The 21,307-nt window shown below is 38.6% G+C and overlaps 1 protein-coding gene across 2 annotated transcripts; it reads right to left on the bottom strand.

Annotated features, from left to right (window-relative positions):
- Positions 1-3,750: 3,750 nt before the first annotated feature.
- olfm1b (olfactomedin 1b) lies at positions 3,751-17,889 on the bottom strand. 2 transcript variants are annotated; one of them, XM_077737306.1, is made up of 6 exons: positions 14,077-14,809; positions 12,955-13,104; positions 12,734-12,889; positions 10,996-11,215; positions 7,255-7,361; positions 3,751-4,734 (listed from the first exon to the last, which is right to left on the bottom strand). In XM_077737306.1, the coding sequence occupies exons 1-6, from the start codon at positions 14,224-14,226 to the stop codon at positions 4,060-4,062; spliced, it is 1,458 nt and encodes a 485-aa protein (XP_077593432.1). In that variant the 5' UTR covers positions 14,227-14,809; the 3' UTR covers positions 3,751-4,059. The 2 variants fall into 2 exon arrangements, with proteins under 2 accessions (XP_077593432.1, XP_077593434.1); XM_077737308.1 differs by lacking the exon at positions 14,077-14,809 and adding an exon at positions 17,414-17,889 and having other exon boundaries at positions 3,752-4,734.
- Positions 17,890-21,307: the final 3,418 nt, after the last annotated feature.

The raw sequence follows: 21,307 nt of genomic DNA, 5'->3' as shown, positions 1-21,307 counted from the left end.
AACTGCAATCAAATTGCTCAGTTTATCACAACAGATAGTTTTTTTCTTTGAATAAGTATTTTTTAAAGCAAAATATTGCAATTTTTCACAGATTCCTCCATCAAATTCAACATGTCAGTTTTTTTTGTGTTGAACTAATAGAGTAACATTGTCTAATTAGTAATATTTCCTAATATTTTGGTCATAATAGCATTAACTTGAAATTTTGAAGGATTACCTGCTCAATTCCCAAAGCAAAATGACTTCAACGATGCTCCCTATCATCTCAAGAAAGGTACACAGTGACCTCTCGTCGTTTATTTTGTAACACGATCCGACTTCTCCGCAAGGTTGTTGTTCCCTTTGTAGCTTTCTATTACTGCTAAGTGCTTTCACCCTTGGGGAAATTGAACTCCTTCTCACTGGGCTCAAGCAAGGTCAACTCTTCCTTTGTATAATTTCACTCGGCATCAAGACGTCTTGCCGATTTCAGGCGGCTAATTACCCTTTAGAACTTGTGTTTGTGTCCGTTAAGTGGATATGACAACAAAAGGAAAACCCGCCAACTTGATGCTCCAATCACAACACCGAAGAAGAAATTGAATGTTAATGTATTCAGTGAGTGATTGACAGCTTATTCTGTCGCCAGCGTTAGGGAGATGGTCCCTCTGACATGTCTGTCCAATCATCTGTGGCGTAAAGCCAAGCACTCTCTGTGAAAAATAGAAGCAATCATTTATTTATCGATTGAAACATCACAGGAGCGGAGAAGAACGCTAGAACGCGGGTTGTTTAGCAAAGAATAGGTGAAAAAGATTGACAGAACGAAGGATGGGGGGTGTAGGGATCGAGCCGAAACCAGCTTGGATCAAGGCGAGGGCGCCAAAAGGCGGCGTGCTGACAAAAAGGACAGTTTTACACCAACAAAGGACTTCAAAGTATACCGAGTGGAGGTTTGATGCGAGATGAGGGGTGTTTGTAAGGCGGGTGGGGAGGTTTTTACTCCAATAGCGCTAACAATCCGACCTTTCCAAAGCATCAAAGGTAAACACAAGCTTTGAGAAAATGAAAAGCTTTCATCAAGCGACTGATGTTCTTCAATGTGGATTGGGATGATGCACATTTTAATTTACTGCTAGTGATGGTAGCAAAATTCTGAACTGGCCATTGACTTTGTCTGGAATAGCTGTGACCTCCTGGTTTTTTTCTACTTTGCATTGAAAAGTTATCAGGACTTAAAAAAATATATATATATATTAGCAATCTGCCATATGGCACGTTGAAAGTGTTCCAGGGTTTAAAAAGGAGAGATTTAATTTTCTGACCAGTGTGGTAACAAAATAAATAAAATATATACACATCTGGAGTCATTTACTCATTGGCTGGCATTGTAGAGTAATAAGTATGCCCTTCAATCCTGTTTTCTTTTGAAAGGAATAGTGGGAATGTGTTTGACTCTTTAATTTTAAAGAAATTTTCTTGACTATAAGGCGCACTTAAAAGTCTTAAATTTACTCCAAAATAGACAGGGCGCCTTATAATCCAGTGTACTTTATATGTGGAAAAATATTAAAATATGTCATTCATTGAGGGTGCGCTTTATAATGCATTGCGCCTTATAGTCGTGAAAATATGTATACTTCTATACTCTATACTCTAATTCTATACTTTTATACTCTATACTTCTATACTTCTATACTCTATCCTTCTATACTCTATCCTTCTATACTCTATCCTTCTATACTCTATCCTTCTATACTTCTATACTTCTATACTGCTATACTTCTATACTCTATAATTCTATACTCGTCTATACTTCTATACTCTATACTTCTATACTCTTCTATACTTCTATACTCTTCTATACTGCTATATTCTGCAGCAATGTGGAATTTTGCATCTGAAATCAGATTACCTTGTTTTGTTGATGAATTTGTAGATGTATTTTTATGCTTGTTAAAATTCTATTATAGATGATGTCCCCCCCAAAACTATTTTTCTAAACACAGTCCTTCTCTCTGTTTTTTTATTTATTTTCTTCGATTGACACAAGTGAACTATCTCATTTCAGGTACAACACGTCGAGTACAACTGGAAAAAAGAAAGAGAGGCTTTTTTTGATCCACCGGGGAGTTACATTGAAAACTAGTTGCGTCCTTCACAAGCCGATACAGGTCATGAGACAAGAAAAAAAGGGAATTTCAACCACAGTTGCATGGAGGAATTGACAATCTTAAGGTTGGTACATTCTCTCATATTTCACTTTTTTTTTTTGATATTCTGATTCCTCCCATGCGCTTATAAAAAATAAATAAAAACAAGAAGCTACAGCAACAATTACAGTGATACAAAAACCATAAATTAAGTAAAAAAATGAACAATACAAGAAATAATAGCCCAAAAAAAGCAGCTAAAGATATCAAAAATTCCCATAGTGAAATCCTCCATGATGTTTGATTTAGTTTTTTAGTTTTTTTTTTAGCAATAATCTAACATCGAAGGAAAGACATTCAGTAGCGGTAGAAAACACTCATGCAAAACAAATTAAGTAAAATAAGAAAGCTTTTTTCCCACATAAACATGGATTTTTTTGAATGAGCTTCGCCGAGAGAGCCCAGCAACAGTCGGGGCCTTCGGTCGTTATTGTCGCTGTCCTCGATGGACTTTATTTGCTACTATACTCCATGAAAAACAATATGACTCCATGTACTTTCAGTCTTTGGGAGGGGGTGTTTGGGGTTATTCTTTGTGAGGGGTTATGATTTATGTTTATTATTATTTTCTTAATGAAATGTTAGTCTTTGTTTAAGGACTCACAGCAAAAAAAAATCACAGCCGTCGGAATGAGTGAAGTTTGATAATGATGATATTAACAAAGGCATGTATTTTTTTTTACTCCATTTTTGGCATCTGTTGTATTACTTTCTGTTATACATATATATAGAGCGCTTTATATAGGTGTAGTCTACTTTTACAATCATTTTTCTATGCAGTAAACAATGATTTCATTCCAAACTAATCGTCTGACAAAAAAGATGGCAGCTATAAAATGGTAACTATTGCCTAACTAGTATTATCACAGTATGATTTTTTTCCTTAAATTTATTTAAATATACAAATGTAGCCTTTTTCATTTAAAAAAGAGGGAACAAACATAATTGTTTTTTAAAGAACCTTCTTGAAGTGCCACCACAACTCAAATAGCATACTTTTTTAAAATTACATTTTAATGACTTGTGTATATTTGTGTCTATATGTATATGTGTGTATATATGTGTGACTGTATGTATATGTGTCTATTTGTATGTGTCTATATGTACGTGTCTGTATGTGTATATGTGTATATATATGTATATATGTGTCTAGATGTGTGTCTATGTATATATGTCTTTATGTATGTGACAATATGTGTGTCTATGTATACATGTCTTTATGTATGTGTCTATATGTGTGTCTATGTATATATGTCGTTATGTATGTTTCTATATGTGTGTCTATATATGTTTCTATGTATATATATATATATATATATATATATATATATATATATATATATATATATATATATATATATATATATATATATATATATATATATATATATATATATATATATATATATATATATATATATATATATATATATATATATATATATATATATATATATATATATATATATATATATATATATATATATATATATATGTATGTGTCTATGTGTAGATATGTATGTGTCTATATGTATACATGTGTATGTGTATATGTATATATATGTATATGTGTATGTGTATATGTATATATGTGTATATGTATATATGTGTATGTGTATATGTATATATATAGTCAATCTCTTTGTCAGGTCATGTGACAATTACGTAAATTTGGTTCATAGCATTTTAGAATGATGTGTTTTGACCTGTAGTGTCACATTCAACAGTTTCTTGAAAAACAAAAATTGTTCAGTTCTCCTTTAAATCTAACCCTCTGATATTTCTCGATATTTTCTCCGTTAAAGTCCTCTGTGTACATTCTTTCGCAGGTACATACTTATTTTCGTACAATCCCGTTTTACCCCGATTACAGTTCCTCCGAGCGAATGACGCGGAATAGCGTGACATTGTACAGCACCTGATGCCCGTTGTTCCAGGCGTAGAGAGCACGATCCCGAGGGTTGTAGTCCAGCATTGAGATGTGCGAGTACTTGTTCTGGAAGGCGATGTCTATGTACTCGTACGTCGAGGAGTTGGTAGAGTAAGCGTAGTAGACCTTGGTGCCGCCAGAGTAGCCGTTGGTGACGTACAGCGTGCCGCAAATCATGAAGGACTCACCGGCGCTCCTTTTGGGGTGGTTGGTGGGCCAGCTTTTGACAGTCTGCAGCGTATTGGGGTTCAGCTTGCTAATCACGATGTTGCCGGCGTTCTGGTTGGTGGCGTAGACCGCCCACAGGCCCCCCTCGTCCACCATCAGATCAATATATGAGTGACCGCCCCAGGCGTAGTGGTACGCGTTGTTGAAGCCGGCGTAGTCCAGCTGCCGAGACTTGCTAATGGCGGAGGTGCGGAAGTCGAACTTGATGATCACATGGCTTTGGAACTTGTTGAAGTAGATTGAGCCGTTGTAGACCACCTGGCCGGTTCCGGACCAAGGGTGGGGGAGTCGGTGGGAGGTGAAATTGTCGGTTGACATGAAGTCCTGCATGGACTTGTACTCCCGTACAAAGCGGTTGTTGTGGTAACCGTCCATGTACCAGACCTGGGAGCCACAGTAAATTAGAATCGTCATATTTTTCAGTTATGACCTTGTGTTGTGAGACAAAATGTTACTTCATTGGAAACAGAGGCTCTATCCAATGTTGCTGCTAGCTAATTCAATCAAAACAGCCCATCTTAGACTTAATTTGTGCATTGTTCGGGTTATCGATGGCAGGACTTCTGCCAAACTGCTACAGCAGGAGGCTAACAGCTTCATCCACCAACATAAATTGACATTTCCTTCCGTCACGCTTCCTAAAAACCAATGTATGGATCCGCAAAATGGAGCCGTGCTGAAAACGATTGGCAGACGGATGGCGGCTGGCTAAATAATGGATAGAGCAGCATCGAAAAATGATAAAACATATCGGCCATGTTGCTTTACCCTTTAAATTTTTACGCTCTACAGTCAGAACGTTGACCTTTTCTCTGGCACCGACACTGGTTTTCATCAGTACTGATTTACAAAGACAGACAGATTGACGTCAACATTTCTCCTGCCTCTTAACATACATGAATTTTAACCAACACAAATCCGGTACAGAAATGCATAATTCAGTATATAATTCTAGATTAATTACACACAATACAATGCAAACAAACCAACTGCAAGGAAAACTGAACACAACCGTTCCGTGTCTGCCAATATGCAAACGAGTCACGAATCCAATGAGCAGCCTCTCAAAAATTAATAGATCGTTTCAGTTCAAATCAAAGCAATTCCAGATATTTCCTTTGCGAATCGCTCATTTTTGTAGACAGTTCACTTGGACTCAACAGATCACATTACACAGTCAACAAGCATCCCAATTAAATTAGCACAGTCTTCGTGAATAGTGGATGAACACAGTCAGATGGACAAAGAATGGTTCTAACCCCAATAAAATATCTATTCTCAGAAGCTTTAAACACACACTCTCACAATTCCTGTTCTGCACCAGAGGCTCAAACACTTTTTTATCTTCCTTTTACCTGTCATGCCGCCATGTTGCATCCCACTGGGATTGACTTATTTATAAATCACTTCAGAAAAGCTTTTTATTTAAATCCAGTATTCAATCTTCGCGTTCCTATTTCACAAGATATTTTTTGTTTGTTTTTTCTTAGTGTCGATACATGCCACCAAGATTCTTTCATCTCGCTTATTTTTCTTTCCACGTTCCATGTCGAACACACTCACAATTTCCAATATTTTCTCCTCATTCCACATTCAACACTGACAGTGGGATTCTTGACATGAAATACTTTTCAGCAAAGCGGCATGCTATTGTCACTTTCTTGCATTTTTTCTACTTTTACGCCCCGCGAGAATAGCACAGCATTTCTTTCATGTGATCTGCTTATTATGTATTCGTTTCCAGGTAGCCTTGGCGGCATGCTAAATATAACATTAGGTCAGCAATTTGCAAGTTGAAGCAGCCTCCAGGAAGCAATTTACATAACAGTGGATGCTCTTCATCCTCCCGACGTGACATTGAAAGTTGGGTCGTTGCTATCGTGGGGCCCCAATAAAGTGCTTGTGTTTTGCCGCCAATAAAATGTGTTTACCCGCTGCGTTCACCTTTGCTTGTCCGCTGCGCTGCGTCTGGTTGAATCTACAATGATTTATAATGCTAGATTTGCATGTTTGTGTTGTGCTGAGAAAGTGTCACACTGGGTTCGAAGTTTGTTTTTAAAACTATGCGATTAAATAGACAATCGCTAAAATCTCCAAATTTGCCCGTTTTACAATTTTAAGAGTTAATTGACAAATGCAATTAATTGTAATGTGTCCTTTTTTAGAGTTTATTGGTTATTGGAAGAAGCCGTCAATCTCTACATAGATAATTAGCACTAGTAGTTAACTGGGTAAAGGTCTACATAATGGTAAACAAGAAATATTTAGTATTTTCTACCAGAATTGTCATAGACTGTCATCACAGACGAATAAATAGCCAAGCTTTCAGTTTGAGTGATGAGACTCAATGCTATCATGCATTTCCAAATCATTTAAGGATGCCATAATCCATATCTTTCCAGTTTAAGCAAGTTGATCGTCGTTCTTTACTATAACAAACGTTTCTTTCAGGAATGATCCAAGCAGGGAATTTAATGCAATTCCATTTCTCTCATTTGTCCTGTTGGCTAAGTCAATGGTGGTTGAAAAGCAGCCAATGAAGGCCAATGAGTGCCAATCTAAAGACTAAGTCCACAGACTTGGAGCTTTACTTGGGTTTGCACTCTTTGTAAAGAGTTGTTTCGCTTCTATCCTCATTCGATACACCCATGCATCTCAATATTCCTCCTTAGTTTATAAAGACAGCCTCTTTTTTCAACTTCCACCATATGTCAGCTCTAACTTTGAACACCATGTACAGACAAGTACTCGTTACGACACAAGACGCTAGCTTGAATATTTATTTAGGTCAATCAAATCCCAGTTCGGATATTTTGGCACTTCTCGCAGGGTATCCAGCCAAATCTAATCATTTCAAATAAGCTTTCATAACAGTCAATGTAATATAAAAGTGAACCAACATACCCTTGTGTCTCCTTCAGCTGCCAAGGGATCCGTCATCCAGGAACCGAATCTGGACCCCGACGTCTTGATAGTGATGGGGTCGCTGATGCCCGTTAATTTGCCGCATGCTGCAAAGGACAGGAGGTAAGAAGACAAGAGCCAAAAGCATTCAGGGTTGTTTTATCTGAAAACTGCAATTCATTAGGCCAGGATTTCATTTGCTTGACATCCAAACGAGTTTGCCTGAAAGATGAGGGTGCCGAAGTCCATCTGGCCTCTCTCTCTGTGTTTCCTTTCAAATGGTCAATAGATTCTTCTTGTTATTCCACTCACACATGAGTTGCTATGTGTATTCACTATGTTTTTAATTGGCAATGATAGAGTTCTACGTTTCGAATTTGACCAAAAAATGGCATGGCCGCCACTCTACACGGCGTTCCGATTTTAACGAGAACGGATTAGTTCAGGGATATAAAACACTTGCCGTTAAGCATTTCTTCGGACGCCATTTTCGCTCGGGCAAATGTCGATTAGGATGATTGGATGGCTTCTTTGGTAATGAGCCATTTCCAGACACTAATTTAAAAGAGCGAGTCATAATAGCCTGTTTCGGTATGTCATTAGCCCCTTTTTGCACAAATTTCCAGTCATTATCCGCTAACTGTACAACTCCTAGTCGCTTTTTAAGCCTCTTAAAACCTCCCCCTGCTGTTAAATGCTCCAGGTTTTTCTACTTTTATATCTTCACTTCCAACTAGAGCATCCATGTGTCTGTTGGTTAGCTGTAATAATGGAATAAAATATAATCTGATGGTTCTATTGGGAATTGAACATTCTAAAAAAAGTCTTAAAAGTCTTGCCTGGATTGAAAACTTTCCCCAAAACTTAAATTCTATCATTCCTGAACCCATTTTGTAGCTACAATTGATGCCAATAGATGACCATATATAAGGTAAGTTTATGTTTACATAAACTGAGTCTTTGGTTATATCATTTTTATCATCTGTTACATTCAAAGTAATATATTTGTAAGGGTATCTGATATATATATATAGCATTTACTATTTACAGTAGGGTTTGTATCTCTTCCATCATCCTCAACTGAATTAGAATGAAGTCATAAATGCTTCATCTACTTAACTATTAATTTTATTTTCTGCAATTAAGCCTCCATTTTAAGACGCACTAAAAGGGTTTGGAGGGTGTAATCCCCTGTTGGCCTAAATGTATGGAAATGTAAATAAACCCAATAGAAAGTAGCGGCTTGATGACAAAACACAGTTTTTGGGCAACTGACTACAATGTTAAGTGCTTTATAGTCAACTTTATTGTCTTAGCCACCCTGTTTTGAACTATCATAGTTGTTATTTAACCCAAACTGTTGCTAAAGTATTATTCGAAGTGCTAGCCAAGATTAATAGTCAATTCCGAACCCCCTTCCCTTATAGTCGGTGGAGGAACTGGTGTTAGAATAATGGCAAGTCTGTACAAGTATAGACTTCCTACACCATTCATCAGCATTGAGGATTCGCCCCCAAGCGCTCACGTTGTTGGGATGTGACGGCGGGTGATTTATCGATTTGATTATTGCCCGGCCAGCTGAAGCGTCCCCTTGATCAATGGCCATTGTACTCCATCCCCTTCCTATCTCCAGTGTCATTGGATGATTCTCCGACCCAAGGTTGAAGGACAGAAAATACTTTAGCTGTATTTTTGGGATCCTCTTAGTATTCTTACTTCATTAAAATAGACTCTTACCTGAAAAGTCACAGGACATCCAGCATTTGAAGCGTTTCTAGGCGTCCTATTGTAACCAATAATGTCTTCTGTATATTACATAGACAGGTATTGCTTAATTGATATTTTTTAACTCCCCAAGTCTTCGTGAATAACTTTTGAGATTCCGCCCACGGCAAAATTGCCCTTCTATTGAACTTAACAACTTTAATTCGACTTTTCCCCCCTCCTGTTCAGTCCCACTGCCGCTTATGCGGTTGATTGACCTTCACGAGTGAAATCTCAACAAGCATTTGTGCCGACATGAAAGGACCTAGCGAGCCTCCATTTTTTTTGCCGCCTCTCGCTGCGCGACCTCGTCTTTTATCTCTTCTCATCTTGTATACATGCACCAATTGCGCTCCGAGCAAGTCTGTTTGTTTGAGACAAAGAAAAATAGTCCTGCCGAGTATACGCGTATGTCATAAGTGAGTACTTCAAGTTTTGAAAGGGAAAAAGTTAGGTCATTGCTAAGTACTTTTTAAGTCATAGAAAACTTGTATAGTCTGAAAATTTGTCATTAGTTCTTCATACTGCAGAATTTGCATAGAAATGAACAGGTAGGAAGCGTTGTTGTTGTTGTTGATGGTGTGTACACTATTTTTTAATCTAGTTTTCTTGGTGGGAAATTGTTTTTTTATTCATAGGGAGCTCATAATGATATTTGGTAGGTAACTTCTACAGATGTGTGTGGCCATTTATGTGATTTTATTTTTGTAATCTGTGCAGATTGATCATATTTAAGAGTTGGACATTACGTATAAGTAAGACATTTTTGTCATTACTTTGATTTAGCAGGTTGAAAGGATAAAAAGGACTTTTTTATATTGAGTGAAGGAAAGGTTGAGTAGGGTTTTCATATTGATTCAAGTCATAAAATATTAGTGTTGTTAAGGGAAAAACACTTTAGAGTGATAAACGAGAACTCACTGACCTGTAACTAGTTCAGAGAATTTTGTCACTGGCTAAGATTACTGAGCCAAAATGATTTCTCAAGAACTCTCTGTGCATAATAATGAAAAAATAATTAAAAATACAAGCACAGGGACACATTCTACCCGTGATTTACAGCCTTGCTGCTGTCTTATTCAATCGAGTGTGGGTGTGCATCTATTAGCGCCGGAGCTTGTGACAGAGGTGTGAAGAAGACACTGGCGACGGACTGGAAAGTAAAAAGGACTTTGCGAGTCGTGAAAGCATTTATCACTACAGCGTCGCTTCTGTATTTTCGTCGAAGATGATGATGCTGTCATTGAGCCTGAATTAATCCCAGTAACGTATTTTGCAGACTATAAGTCACACAGATAGTTTTTTCGTTTGTATTTAGTAGGTTTTTCAGATAACTATAGACTAGGTTTATAGATAGATGCTTGTGTAGTCCAATTTTTTTCCATTTTACTATTATTAATTTGAAGTATTTTCTTGGTTTCTGAGAAAATAAAATAGAAATCGCCTTCCAAAAAATGTGACTTAATACTTTCTACTGTAATGTAGATTTTTTTCTCCTAATTTTGCATTATTTGGCCTATGCGTCGTCTTAGATTCAGGTCTGGCTTCTAGTAAAAACAAGATAAAATTATAATTGCCTTCCAAAAATGTGACTTAATACTCCCCACTACAATATAGATTTTTTTTACTCCTAATTTTGCATTATTTAGCCTGTGCATCATCTTACACTCAGGTGAGGTTTCTACTAAAAAACAAAATAAAATAGTACTTACCGTTTGTGTATTTTAAAAAAATAGTTTTTCCAATGTCAATTTTTGTCTTGAAATACAATTAGGGTCATTTCCGAAAGTGACTTATTTTTTCACCCTCTTAATTTTTTTTAAAGTACGCTAGCTGCACTAGGACCGAAAATTTTCACTTTTCACGTTACCCAAAATGCATCATGAAGCATATACGTCGAATGTGACAATGTAAATGTACCTGAGCATCTTCTCTATAAATGAGTGTGTGTATGTGTCTGCGTCTGCTGTGGCCTACCTAATTTTTGCATGCACGCTCGTAGCCTCTCCTCGAGATTTGACACTCGGTTGTGGAGCTCCTCGTAGTCATAGGCCCCCATCTCCTCCTGCAGCCCGCTTAGCACTGACGTCAGATTCTGGACCTCCTCCTTAAACTGCAATACCAATTTGGCATCGGCCTTGTACTCCACCAACACCGGTATCAACGGCCTAAGCTCCTCCATTTTCGCCTTTATGGCCTGAAAGGATTAGAATAAGCTCGTTTGAGTGTCACGGCGCCTCGCAAAACCGACCCCGGCACCCCCTCCCCAACGTCGGCGAAAGAGAAAAACAAAAAAAATCTAGCTTTGCCTGGCTACGCTAACACTGACCTGCCATTAAGACCCCCCACTGTGTTTTGTGTGTACTTGTGTGTGTGCACAAACCAGTAAATGTAATTTTTTTTGCTCTCGAAGTTCCATCCCGGCGGTGACCAGCCGCTTAAGACAAACAAAATTCAAAAAAAAAAAGCAAGCCCTCGGTACAACAGCAACAATTGGGAAAGCTCTTTATTGGTCATTGTCTTTTTTTTTTTAAATGCAACATCGTAGTAAGGGTTACATGCTTCTTTTTTATATATTTTTTTATTTTTTTGACATGTCACATACAACTGTAATTTTACGTTTTGAGATTTTTTCTTGTCAAAAAATGTTCTTGGTGGATTTGTCGAGGAACCAAATATGCATAGACAAAAGCTCGAAAGCAAGTAGAATGATATAACAACAATTAGAGGAGATCTATTACACTTGGAAATCAAAAGTTGGAAGGGGGACAGCAATAAGTTAACATGCAGGAAAAGATCAGTGGTGTGGGAAAAGGGGGCGTGTCTGCCTGTAATGCTCGCTAAAATAACTGCCCGAAAAAAAGCTATCACTGGGGTTAAAATGGGGGAGGAAAAGGGGGAGAAAAATCTGGATTTTTGACCTGCCTCTTCTTCCCTGTGGCTCTTTCTCTTTCTTTCTCTCTTTACATGTCTTAAAGTTAGCCCTGCAAGCAAGAAAACGACAGGCTGTTGATTGCAGCTTGCTAACCTCGCTAGCAGACACACAACAAACAAAACGCGCAAGTTTTTTTTGGTTTTGTTTTTGCACAGAACAAAAAACAACAACATTCATGCGATGAGTAGTGAGTCGTGGGTTTGGATGTAAACATGCATGGGAGGGGTCATGTTGTAGATTTTGGAACTGACCAATTCAGCACTAGACCTTCAAAGTATATTAAATATATAGATTGTACTACTAAATAGTTAAATCTTTGCTGCAAATGTGTGGATTTTTTAAAAAATTGCAACTTAATAGTGCAAACGTTCAGATTTTTATAATTCTTTTTATAGTTGGGCAATTGTTGGAGGGAATATGGAATGAATGGAACATTAAGTGGTCATGTTAACTGTCATTGAAAAATATTTAGGGCCATATAGAAATTATGTTGTTGTTGTTTAATTGTAGTCAAGTTGAAAGTCAATTGGAAATGTAGTTTTGTATTTGAGTCATAATTGATCGTAATATATACAGCCAAGTCGTTAATACAGTGGTTGCCATTGAGAGGAGTAAATACGTTATTGTTATTAATTGTGATTTTCTTTAAAATATCTATATATATATTTGAGTGACCCCAAATGTTTTGCAAGAAAGTTTACATAAGGCCTTGGCATGGTAAGATCGTACTGATCCTTCCCCCCCAAAACAAGATAGGTATGACAATAGAAAATTCCTCACCTTGTATTGCTTAGCCATGTTCTGCATGTGGTTCTCTTCCACTTGCCTAAACTTGGTCTGCAAGCCACGGAGCTGCACTTCCATTTTCTCCACATATTGGAGTTCCCTCTGGGTTCTCTGGTCCAGAACTTGAATGGACTGGGTCATATTCTGGACCTGTGAGTAAACATAGTTGACGTCATTGCTTTGGTTCATTTCAGTGGGCTTAAAAGTGAGGTTACCTTCTCCAGAAGTTGCCTCAGTTGCTTTGTGCGAGCGTCCCTGGAGCACATAGATTGTTGGGGCGCCACCACGGTACAGACGCACCTACCGTCGCCATCCTGGCCAGAACTGTAAACCTGCCACGACTCCTCTGGATTAGCCGGCAGCACCTGAAGAACCAGAAAATGATTTAGGAGTTGTGAAACGGAGGTCTGATTAGTTCAATGGCTATCTTGTATGAACAATAGGTTGACATCTGAGGGTAATTGCACCTTCTGTCATCTAGTTGAAGAGCGCTTAATTGTTCTGTAGTGCAGTGATTGGGAATCAATGCTATCTGTTAGCTATCTTCTAGGATATCGGAGTTTCTTGACCCAACATAATAGTTCCTCGACATAGAAAATGGCGGAAAGTCGTAATCTGTATTATTTTGTCAGGGTAAACAGAATCAATCCTTTCCTGGCTGCAGTCATTCATTCATTTGCAGGAAAAGGAATTCTGACCAAAATGGCTGAACCGTAGAAGAGAGGGGAAAAAACATTAATCACTGTGCAAATCCCGTGTGCACCAGCTGATTTCATCTGTAGGTGGAAGCTGCGAACAAATTGGAAAAATGTAGATGATGCTCTACTGCACTGGTGACAAAGAGCCCAACCCTTCATCAAACTAACATTTGGTCTTGGGTTTTAGGAAATAAAGCCTTGAGTCAGATAATTTGGTCTTGGGTTTTAGGAAATAAACCTTTCAATCAGATAATTTGATCTGAGTATTACCAGATCGTGCTGATTTTTTTTGTTCTTGGCCAGTCAGACCAGCATAAATACCTTCAAAAAACTCCTTTAAGTTTAACCACTAGATTAAGGAGATACTTAGACTGGTAAACCATTGGCTGTTTTTTTATAGTCGATATATTTGTCGTGTTTTATGCCTCATTTGTCATTAATCTGAGGGAATTGCTGATGAGCTCCAGTTGGGAGAGTTGCGATGGTTCTCTTGTAGATTGCCAATCAGTTTTGTTGGACAGTTGAATTGCCTGTTGCTGGTTCATCTATCAAATATGGCTTTGCTTTTGACATATTGACACCAGAATTCTTATTAGAGATTTTTAAAAAAGTTAGAAATGGAAAAAGCCGCAGACTTACTCCGGTACTGCGGTCCGGATAGCCGCTATGTGCCGCCGTCAGCTTGGTAGTGTTAAGCCCCACCAGAGATGGCAACGTTTGCGACATCCAGTTGGTAATCATTGCCATGGTGCTCAGCACCACGCCGATTTTAAGCAACGGCACTGACATCTTCCTCCTAAAAGTAAGCCTTGCGCTCACGCCGTCTTCATTCCAACCACTCCTGGGAAGATTTGCTTCAAACGAGGGTGGCGTAGCCCGGTCTGGCTGGCTGGTTGGCACCGGGACTCCGGTTCAATTCTCCGTTCCTGGCACATCTTCTTCTTTATCCCAACGTAACTCGATGCAGTGGAATTTCTCCGGAGTGTTACCGATTGGAACCGGCGCAGGACCCCTTGCGCTTGGTTCAGCTTTCTCCCGCGCACTGGTCCCTTTTTTCCCGATGCGCCTCTTTACTATTTGCTTCACGCCCACAACCCGCCCCCCGCCTGCTTTAGTTAGGAGGCAGCACTCTCCGAATGGATGAGAGCGAGTAGGATAGAGGAGGGGGAGGGCTACTAGGCATCTATCTCCAGACGCAATGATGTCAGATAGGATCGTGGAAAAATCTGCGATTGCAGTCTGAGCCGCTCATCCCGGCTCGACAGCTCCCCCTGGGCCTGAGATGACAATCTGGGATTAACTAGAATTGTCATGGCGGGCGAGGGGATGCTCTCGGTCACACCGACAAACCTGATTCCATCCTTCAAGCCACCTCTGAGCAAACTCATGTCATACGGCTTGTTTAATAATTGTCGAGGACAGTGACGGACTGTGGCGCCATCTGCATGTGAAATGTAGTAATGCCTATTTCTTAGGCGATGTCAAGCCATTTTCTCAATGAGATGAGCTAGTCAATCAAAATTTAGGAATAAGTTAGAAGTGGAATAAGTTTAAGGTCAATGTTGTAACTGACCAATACAATGGATATAATTCTTAAAGAAATATATTATTAGTATTGATATGCAAGAAATTAAATGCTCACCCACAAGATGGCAGAATGCACAATTTACTAACATGTTTACCTGTTACCCTTCATAGAACATTTATATATTTTTTCCACCTGAACAGGCAACGTTTCATCAAAATTTGCTGTTTCATAAATTAACATATTCACTTCCATTGCCGGTTATAAATTATACTCATATTTTATGACCCATCCCAGGCAAAACAGCATTTTCTGACCCCATCCCAAGAAAAACAGATTGCTTGTCTAGCGCCTAGTGAGTTAAATGTTTACCCTACAAGGAGTTAAGCCTTATTTTATCAGCAAGACTTTGTGTGACATTTTTATTAGTTGTGTGTTGATGTTAGTGTGATTTTTCTCATGTACAATATGAGCTTTGGCTCCAGAAATGTGGTGAAACACTCTTCCCACCAATGACTCATTTCATCTCTTTCTATCGACGTTTGCTTTCATACAAGAAGCTTTTTTCTATCTAGTTCGGCCATGTGAAATAAGACAGTGTGAAAATGGCAGTGATGCATCATGTATGAGACCCCCCGGAATAGCCGCAGTGCTTCAGTCCGCTTTAACCGAATTTTTCCAAAGCTTAGCATGGCCTTTCTGACCTTTGCATTTGGATGGGGTGCTTGAGCAGAAGCCCAGATTATACAATTATACAAAAGTCACAAATAACAAATCCACTTTGCATTTTTGCGAGTCTGGCAAGTGAACGTTCAAAGTTGCTAACCCACAAAATGTGTTTTTTGTGTGTATTTTTTAGAAAATAACATCATAGTCCGTGCTGTGTTAGAGTGAACCGCAGTTGCCATGACGACAATCACACATACACACAAAGGCAATCACACTCCCAGCCCACAAGCAGCACACCACGACAATGTACTAACTCCCACTCTGAATGTTACTCGAAGCGTTTCACCTTAAGCTTCATATTTAGTTCATTTTAACTCAACACCACATTTAATTTATTGGCTTCCAAACACTGATTATTGGGCAGAATTTGACACATTTTAAACTCAACTGATTCCAGTGTAATTTACCCTCAAACAACAACCTGATAACTAAAAAAAATGATAGTGTACACACCACTAACAACAACAATAGTTTCAATTTGAGAGTTTTCAGCCTGTAAAACCTGACAAGTCTTCAATAAAAGGTCACTTTTTTTTTAAAGTAATCTTTTATCAATTGCATTGAGGTTTATTAACCTTGCTTTTGATTTGGTCTGTCACTTTGATTGACATTCCAATATGTGTCGCATTCACCGTATGATTCCCCCCCAGGCCACGCCTCCTATTGGCTTACCGTCAATCAGCCGGTGCTTCATTCAAGCTCTGACCCAAATAAACTACACCATAGAATCGTATGCTCACCTAGCCCCACTTACCCTAACTCGCTCCTCTTAGTGACTGATGGCTTCCACTCGCCGCTGTAAATAGCCGCCATTGTTGGATCGTGTCAGCATCTTTTCAGAGAGCGGCCCGTTAAAACCTTTCAATGTCTCTCTATACCAGACAGGGCACTTAAATGTTTTGGTTTTAAACTGCAATAGTTGCAGTATAAATTATTTTACTATTACTTTATGGTGATATCAGTTTTAACAAACAATCCATTGCAATATATTGTATGTATACATAAAAACAGTATAGCATAAACTCACCAAAATTCGAGACATATCTAACATATGCACATTTTCAATGTCAAACTCTTTACCATAATTGTTTAATTGCTGTGATTTATGAACTATATTAGCAGAACTTTTATCAACTTTCCCAAAAATTCACAATAAAGTTGGACTCTAACTTACCCAGTAGTCAATACTTTAAAAAAAACATAAATCAATACATTCATCCATTAACAAAAAATACTTTGACCTACATGATCCAAAATGTGATGTTTACATATGTATTACATAACATTTTTTTACCATAATACTAACTTGCCCTAGAAACAACCTTATAAAATGACCACATAATATTTCCTGCATAGTAATATCAATGTTTCCTTTAAAAAAATATTGCAAACTTTCATTTATCACAACTTACCCTGCTCAAAAAAAGAATGCTGGTCACACCCACTTTTTGAAGCATTACATACCTATTTAATTAATTTACCAATCACCACCTACTAATATTATTTACACCATAATAGACTCACAGTAAATGCAGTTTATTTCCAAGCATAAACTTCAACATCCCAACATTTTTTAGGCAACAAACTACCCAACCAATGCTACCAATCTGGCTAAATCCTCTTATACATCTTCCCCTTAGCCAATTAGATTGCCAGATAACATTTCTACCAGGAAGCATAGTGCAAAATGGCGTTTTCAAGACCAAAAAAACAAGAGCTTACTTGCGTGAGTTCCATGCTCATAACGATGAGGAGAACCAGCGTGAGGAGCTTGCTGGCGGGCTGCATGTCTCTCGTTGTGAGGACGGAGCCCCCCCGCTACCCTCACCTTGTCTTTTTTTTCCCACGACCGCCTTCCTGGCGTCTTCTTTTCCGACGTTGCGGTTGTCGTTTTAGTGCCTCGATGACCAAACGTGAGCGTACAGTAGACCCCCTCCTCCACCTCTCGCTTTTTTTTCTTAGTGAGGATGCAAGCACAGATGCATCCTTTTGGTTTCCCAACGCGCCTCCTTCTTCTTCTCTCTCGCTGGTTTGAAGTGTCAGGTTAGAAGCATTTGGGTCAATGGGTGAGGGGAGGTGTAAAGTTGACGTTACCCCCGTGGAAATAGGGTCATGCCGTTGTCGATGTTGCTGGTTGGGGAGAGCGGTCGAACGCGAGGTGCTGAGAGCCGGAAGTTGCAGGCTAATGATGGGGAGGAGGAGGGATGCAGGGAGGGAGGGGGGAGGAAGACGGGAGGAGAAGGGATGGTTGGATGGAGAGAGGATACAGGGAGGGAGGGGCTTGGCTACTACAAATGGCAGGAGGAAAAAGATGATGACTATGGAATCAAGAGGTCAATTAGGAAGATGAGTTAGGGATTCAGTGGACATGTTTATTTTTTTAATGGAGACTGTGAATTAAATTATCATTTTAAAGGTAATTGAGGTATTTGAGATTAACATTTTTTTTAAATCTATAGTTGTATGTTTCTTTTCTTTTGTAATCCATTATACAGATTTTTTATTATTATTTCTTATTTTGTTATTTTATTTTTTAACCGTTTTAATATATTGAATGAATGTTGGTTAAGTTGGGCTAACCACTCAAAATGTATTGGATGTTTATAGCGTTTTTCAGTAATTTCAGTTTCATTAACTTAGCTTTTAATTAACTTGAATTCATTATACATTTTTTATAATTACCATATTTTTACAGCTATAAGGCGCACCCTCAAGGAATGAAACATTTTAATTTTTCTTCCATATAAAAAGCACACTGGATTATAAGACGCCCTGTCTATTTTGGAGGAAAATTTAAGACTTTTAAGTGCGCCTTATAATAATAAAAATACCAGTTTATTTTAAAAGACCTAAAATAACCACTTCCCCTATACAGCCTCAAAATTCTAAAGTGTCAACTTTTAAATAGAATAACCCAAATTCCAATAATAAACCATGTCCATTTCCCCATCAGTTAAACTTGTAAACCAAAAAAATCCAAAACATTCTTTTCCTCAGATTAAAAAGTGGATCCAAAATAGAAGTAAGACGGAAGCAGTTTTAAATTTAGATCCCCACCAGATTTCTCTCCTCGGTCCCTGAGCATACCACCATTAATTCCCCCTTTCATCACTTTCCCTACTTCTTCCCGGCTGCTCTACCGCTGCTTCATTTACTGCCCTGATTAGTTCCATGTTAACAAGCGCCATTGCCATCCACTGATTTATGATGAATATGAAAGCCGAGTCCTGAGAGGCCATTATTGCCCCCGTCCATCCATGGGCGTCCATCCCTCTACCGTGAATATGATGACTTGTTTGTTATAAACGACCTTTTGAAATGTCAGCAGCCATTTTTTTTGTTCTTGGCGCATGGTGGGTGGACCAAAACGCCGCCTGGATTTCAATGTAGTCCAAGCAAGGTTGTCCAGACTTTGGTTTATGAGTTTTGATCCGTTAAATATGACAAAATATGTCATATTGTAGTGTATTGTTTTGTATTTTGTATTTAAATGTGTTAGGTTTTGAGCCCTGAGCTGATGAGGGCGCTGTTTGCATGACTTGGCTGATTTTTAGTCAGATTTTTATATTGTTGTAGTTTAGAAACTGGTGTTTTCTAACGTTATAGAAGTTTAATCCTTATCATTGTATCTATATTTTTTTGCTATGGAGATTAGCTCACCGTCGCCCCCTGTGATGCTTCGCCTCGCCAGCATTAGCACGCCCCAAATCTCGATTAATTTAAGTAACTTGGCACGCCGCCATGAACATTTCAATGACTACTACTATAAGCCCCGAGAGTACTCGTTATTATTCAGCGCATTAGCAATCAGCGTAGCGACAGTTTCATCTTTTTTGTTCTGCACAAATCTGACTGTAGGCTAACCATCATCCTTGTTCAATTCATAAAATAAAAAAGACAACGTCCTTCTCCCTCCTTCTTTGTATCCATTAGTGTAATGTGTTGGCTTGCAGCAGTTCAGTCAAAAGGTTGTTGAGTATCTCTTTAAAATATGCTATCAAATTCTACACCAAGGAAATGACGGCGTTTTGAACGGAAATCAATCATAAAAAGAGCCTTAAAACACTCTAAAATATTTTGACATGCTCACCATTTGATAACATTAAGTGTGTTTTCGTCTTTTTCGGATTAAAAGCCACACCTGAGTATAAGTCGCACCAGCTTTAGAATACACAAAGTTTTGTTTTGGTTGCTTGTTTGTTTGTTTTTTGCTTCATATTTTTCATCCATTGAATCTGGACTCTCGGTATAACAAAAACAACATGCTGCCGGATTTGTGCGAGTTATTTAACATGCGAACAGCGTTCATGCATAACCGTCATTTCGTGGGCCGTTTGCTTACCCCCCTTCAATTATATGACGGAGATTAGATGGCTATGATGGCGTCTGTCCGCTTTAACGCCGATAATACCGACGCATACATTTCGACGTGCCACGCATGGAAACCGAGTCGTGGAAAGCGGGGCGCCATTTTCCCGTAGGCCTTGCGCTCAAGTCATGGGTTTAGTCAAAGGACTGGTCAAACATTGGCTCAGTCACAAGGGAATTTTCCCACATTCTGCCTTTCCCATCTCTCTGTGCACATCGTGTACTGAAGTCCTGCCATCTGTCCTCACGGCGAATCAGAATGGCTTCAAGCTAAATCTGTTCTTTTCTGTCTTACTCTGAGTTAAGTGGCAAGATGCTTCAGATAGGGGCGTGATCCTCAAAACTTGTTTTGGTAAAACTCATTCTGCAGATTTATTTCTGTTTAAATCTGCCTTTCACGCTCTTTTAACTTAACAACATGAAATGCTTAATTAAACCTTTTCATCAGACGCCATTTTCAGAATATTGGGTAAAATAGATGAAGCTTAGGTAACCCAAAATGTGATGTTCAGATATATGTAGGCTAGCTCTCAATTTTGATTATTTTAGTGTCATTTCATGTCAACTTTGGCCAATTGCTCCCCTTACTAATGATTGCAATTCCCCTTTATAAGCAAAAAACATGTAAAAATGCAATGTGGTACATATTTACTCACATAAGGCCCACTTAAAAGTCTAAAATAGTAGATGGAGTGCCATCAGTATGCATTAAATTCAAGATTCTGTAAATGTCGCTGTTTGACATCTTGACTGTTTGGGTACATTGCTTGCTGACACGCTATATTTATATAGTATAAAGGCAGATCTATGAAAGGAGAATGCATATGTGCATATCATGCTTAAAGATTGACAATATTAGGCCATAAGTTGACATGTTTGTAGTCTGGCAGCCAATGAATTACATTTGTACCTCATGAGTTGGATTTAATATGATGTGTTGATTTTGCGTTACAGTCGGCATGGTAACAGAAGCCATCAATTGACTCACCATTGGCAGAAGTATCCGCAAATGTTGTTGCGGCACAATGGGTCACTTTTATGGGATTTTTTTGTTTGTTCTCTGGGGGATTTCCATTGAATGACTGCAAAAGTATACCATAGAAAAAAAGTCGTTTGGTTTTTTGAGTTGTGTGATGGCGCACCTGTGTCGCCGTCGTCGCTTGGCTGCACCCGGCGGAAACAAATTTGACAGTTTGACAAACGAGAGCAAGTCTACGTCTGTCCAATTGCTGATGTATCGCTTCCTCA

Source organism: Stigmatopora nigra, chromosome 17, assembly GCF_051989575.1.
Source record: "Stigmatopora nigra isolate UIUO_SnigA chromosome 17, RoL_Snig_1.1, whole genome shotgun sequence".
Taxonomy (NCBI): domain Eukaryota; kingdom Metazoa; phylum Chordata; class Actinopteri; order Syngnathiformes; family Syngnathidae; genus Stigmatopora; species Stigmatopora nigra.
Note: the sequence above shows the minus strand (reverse complement) of the source record. Positions and strands in the feature narration are given on the sequence as shown.

What these genes read in the sequence shown, in the direction of transcription:
- olfm1b (XM_077737306.1), bottom strand. Translation starts at nt 14,226, where the DNA reads ATGTCAGTGCCGTTGCTTAAAATCGGCGTGGTGCTGAGCACCATGGCA. An exon ending in TGAGGCAACTTCTGGAGAAG is followed by an intron (nt 12,890 to 12,954) that starts GTAACCTCACTT and finishes GTTTACTCACAG; the next exon opens with GTCCAGAATATGACCCAGTC. An exon ending in ACATGGCTAAGCAATACAAG is followed by an intron (nt 11,216 to 12,733) that starts GTGAGGAATTTT and finishes TAATCCTTTCAG; the next exon opens with GCCATAAAGGCGAAAATGGA.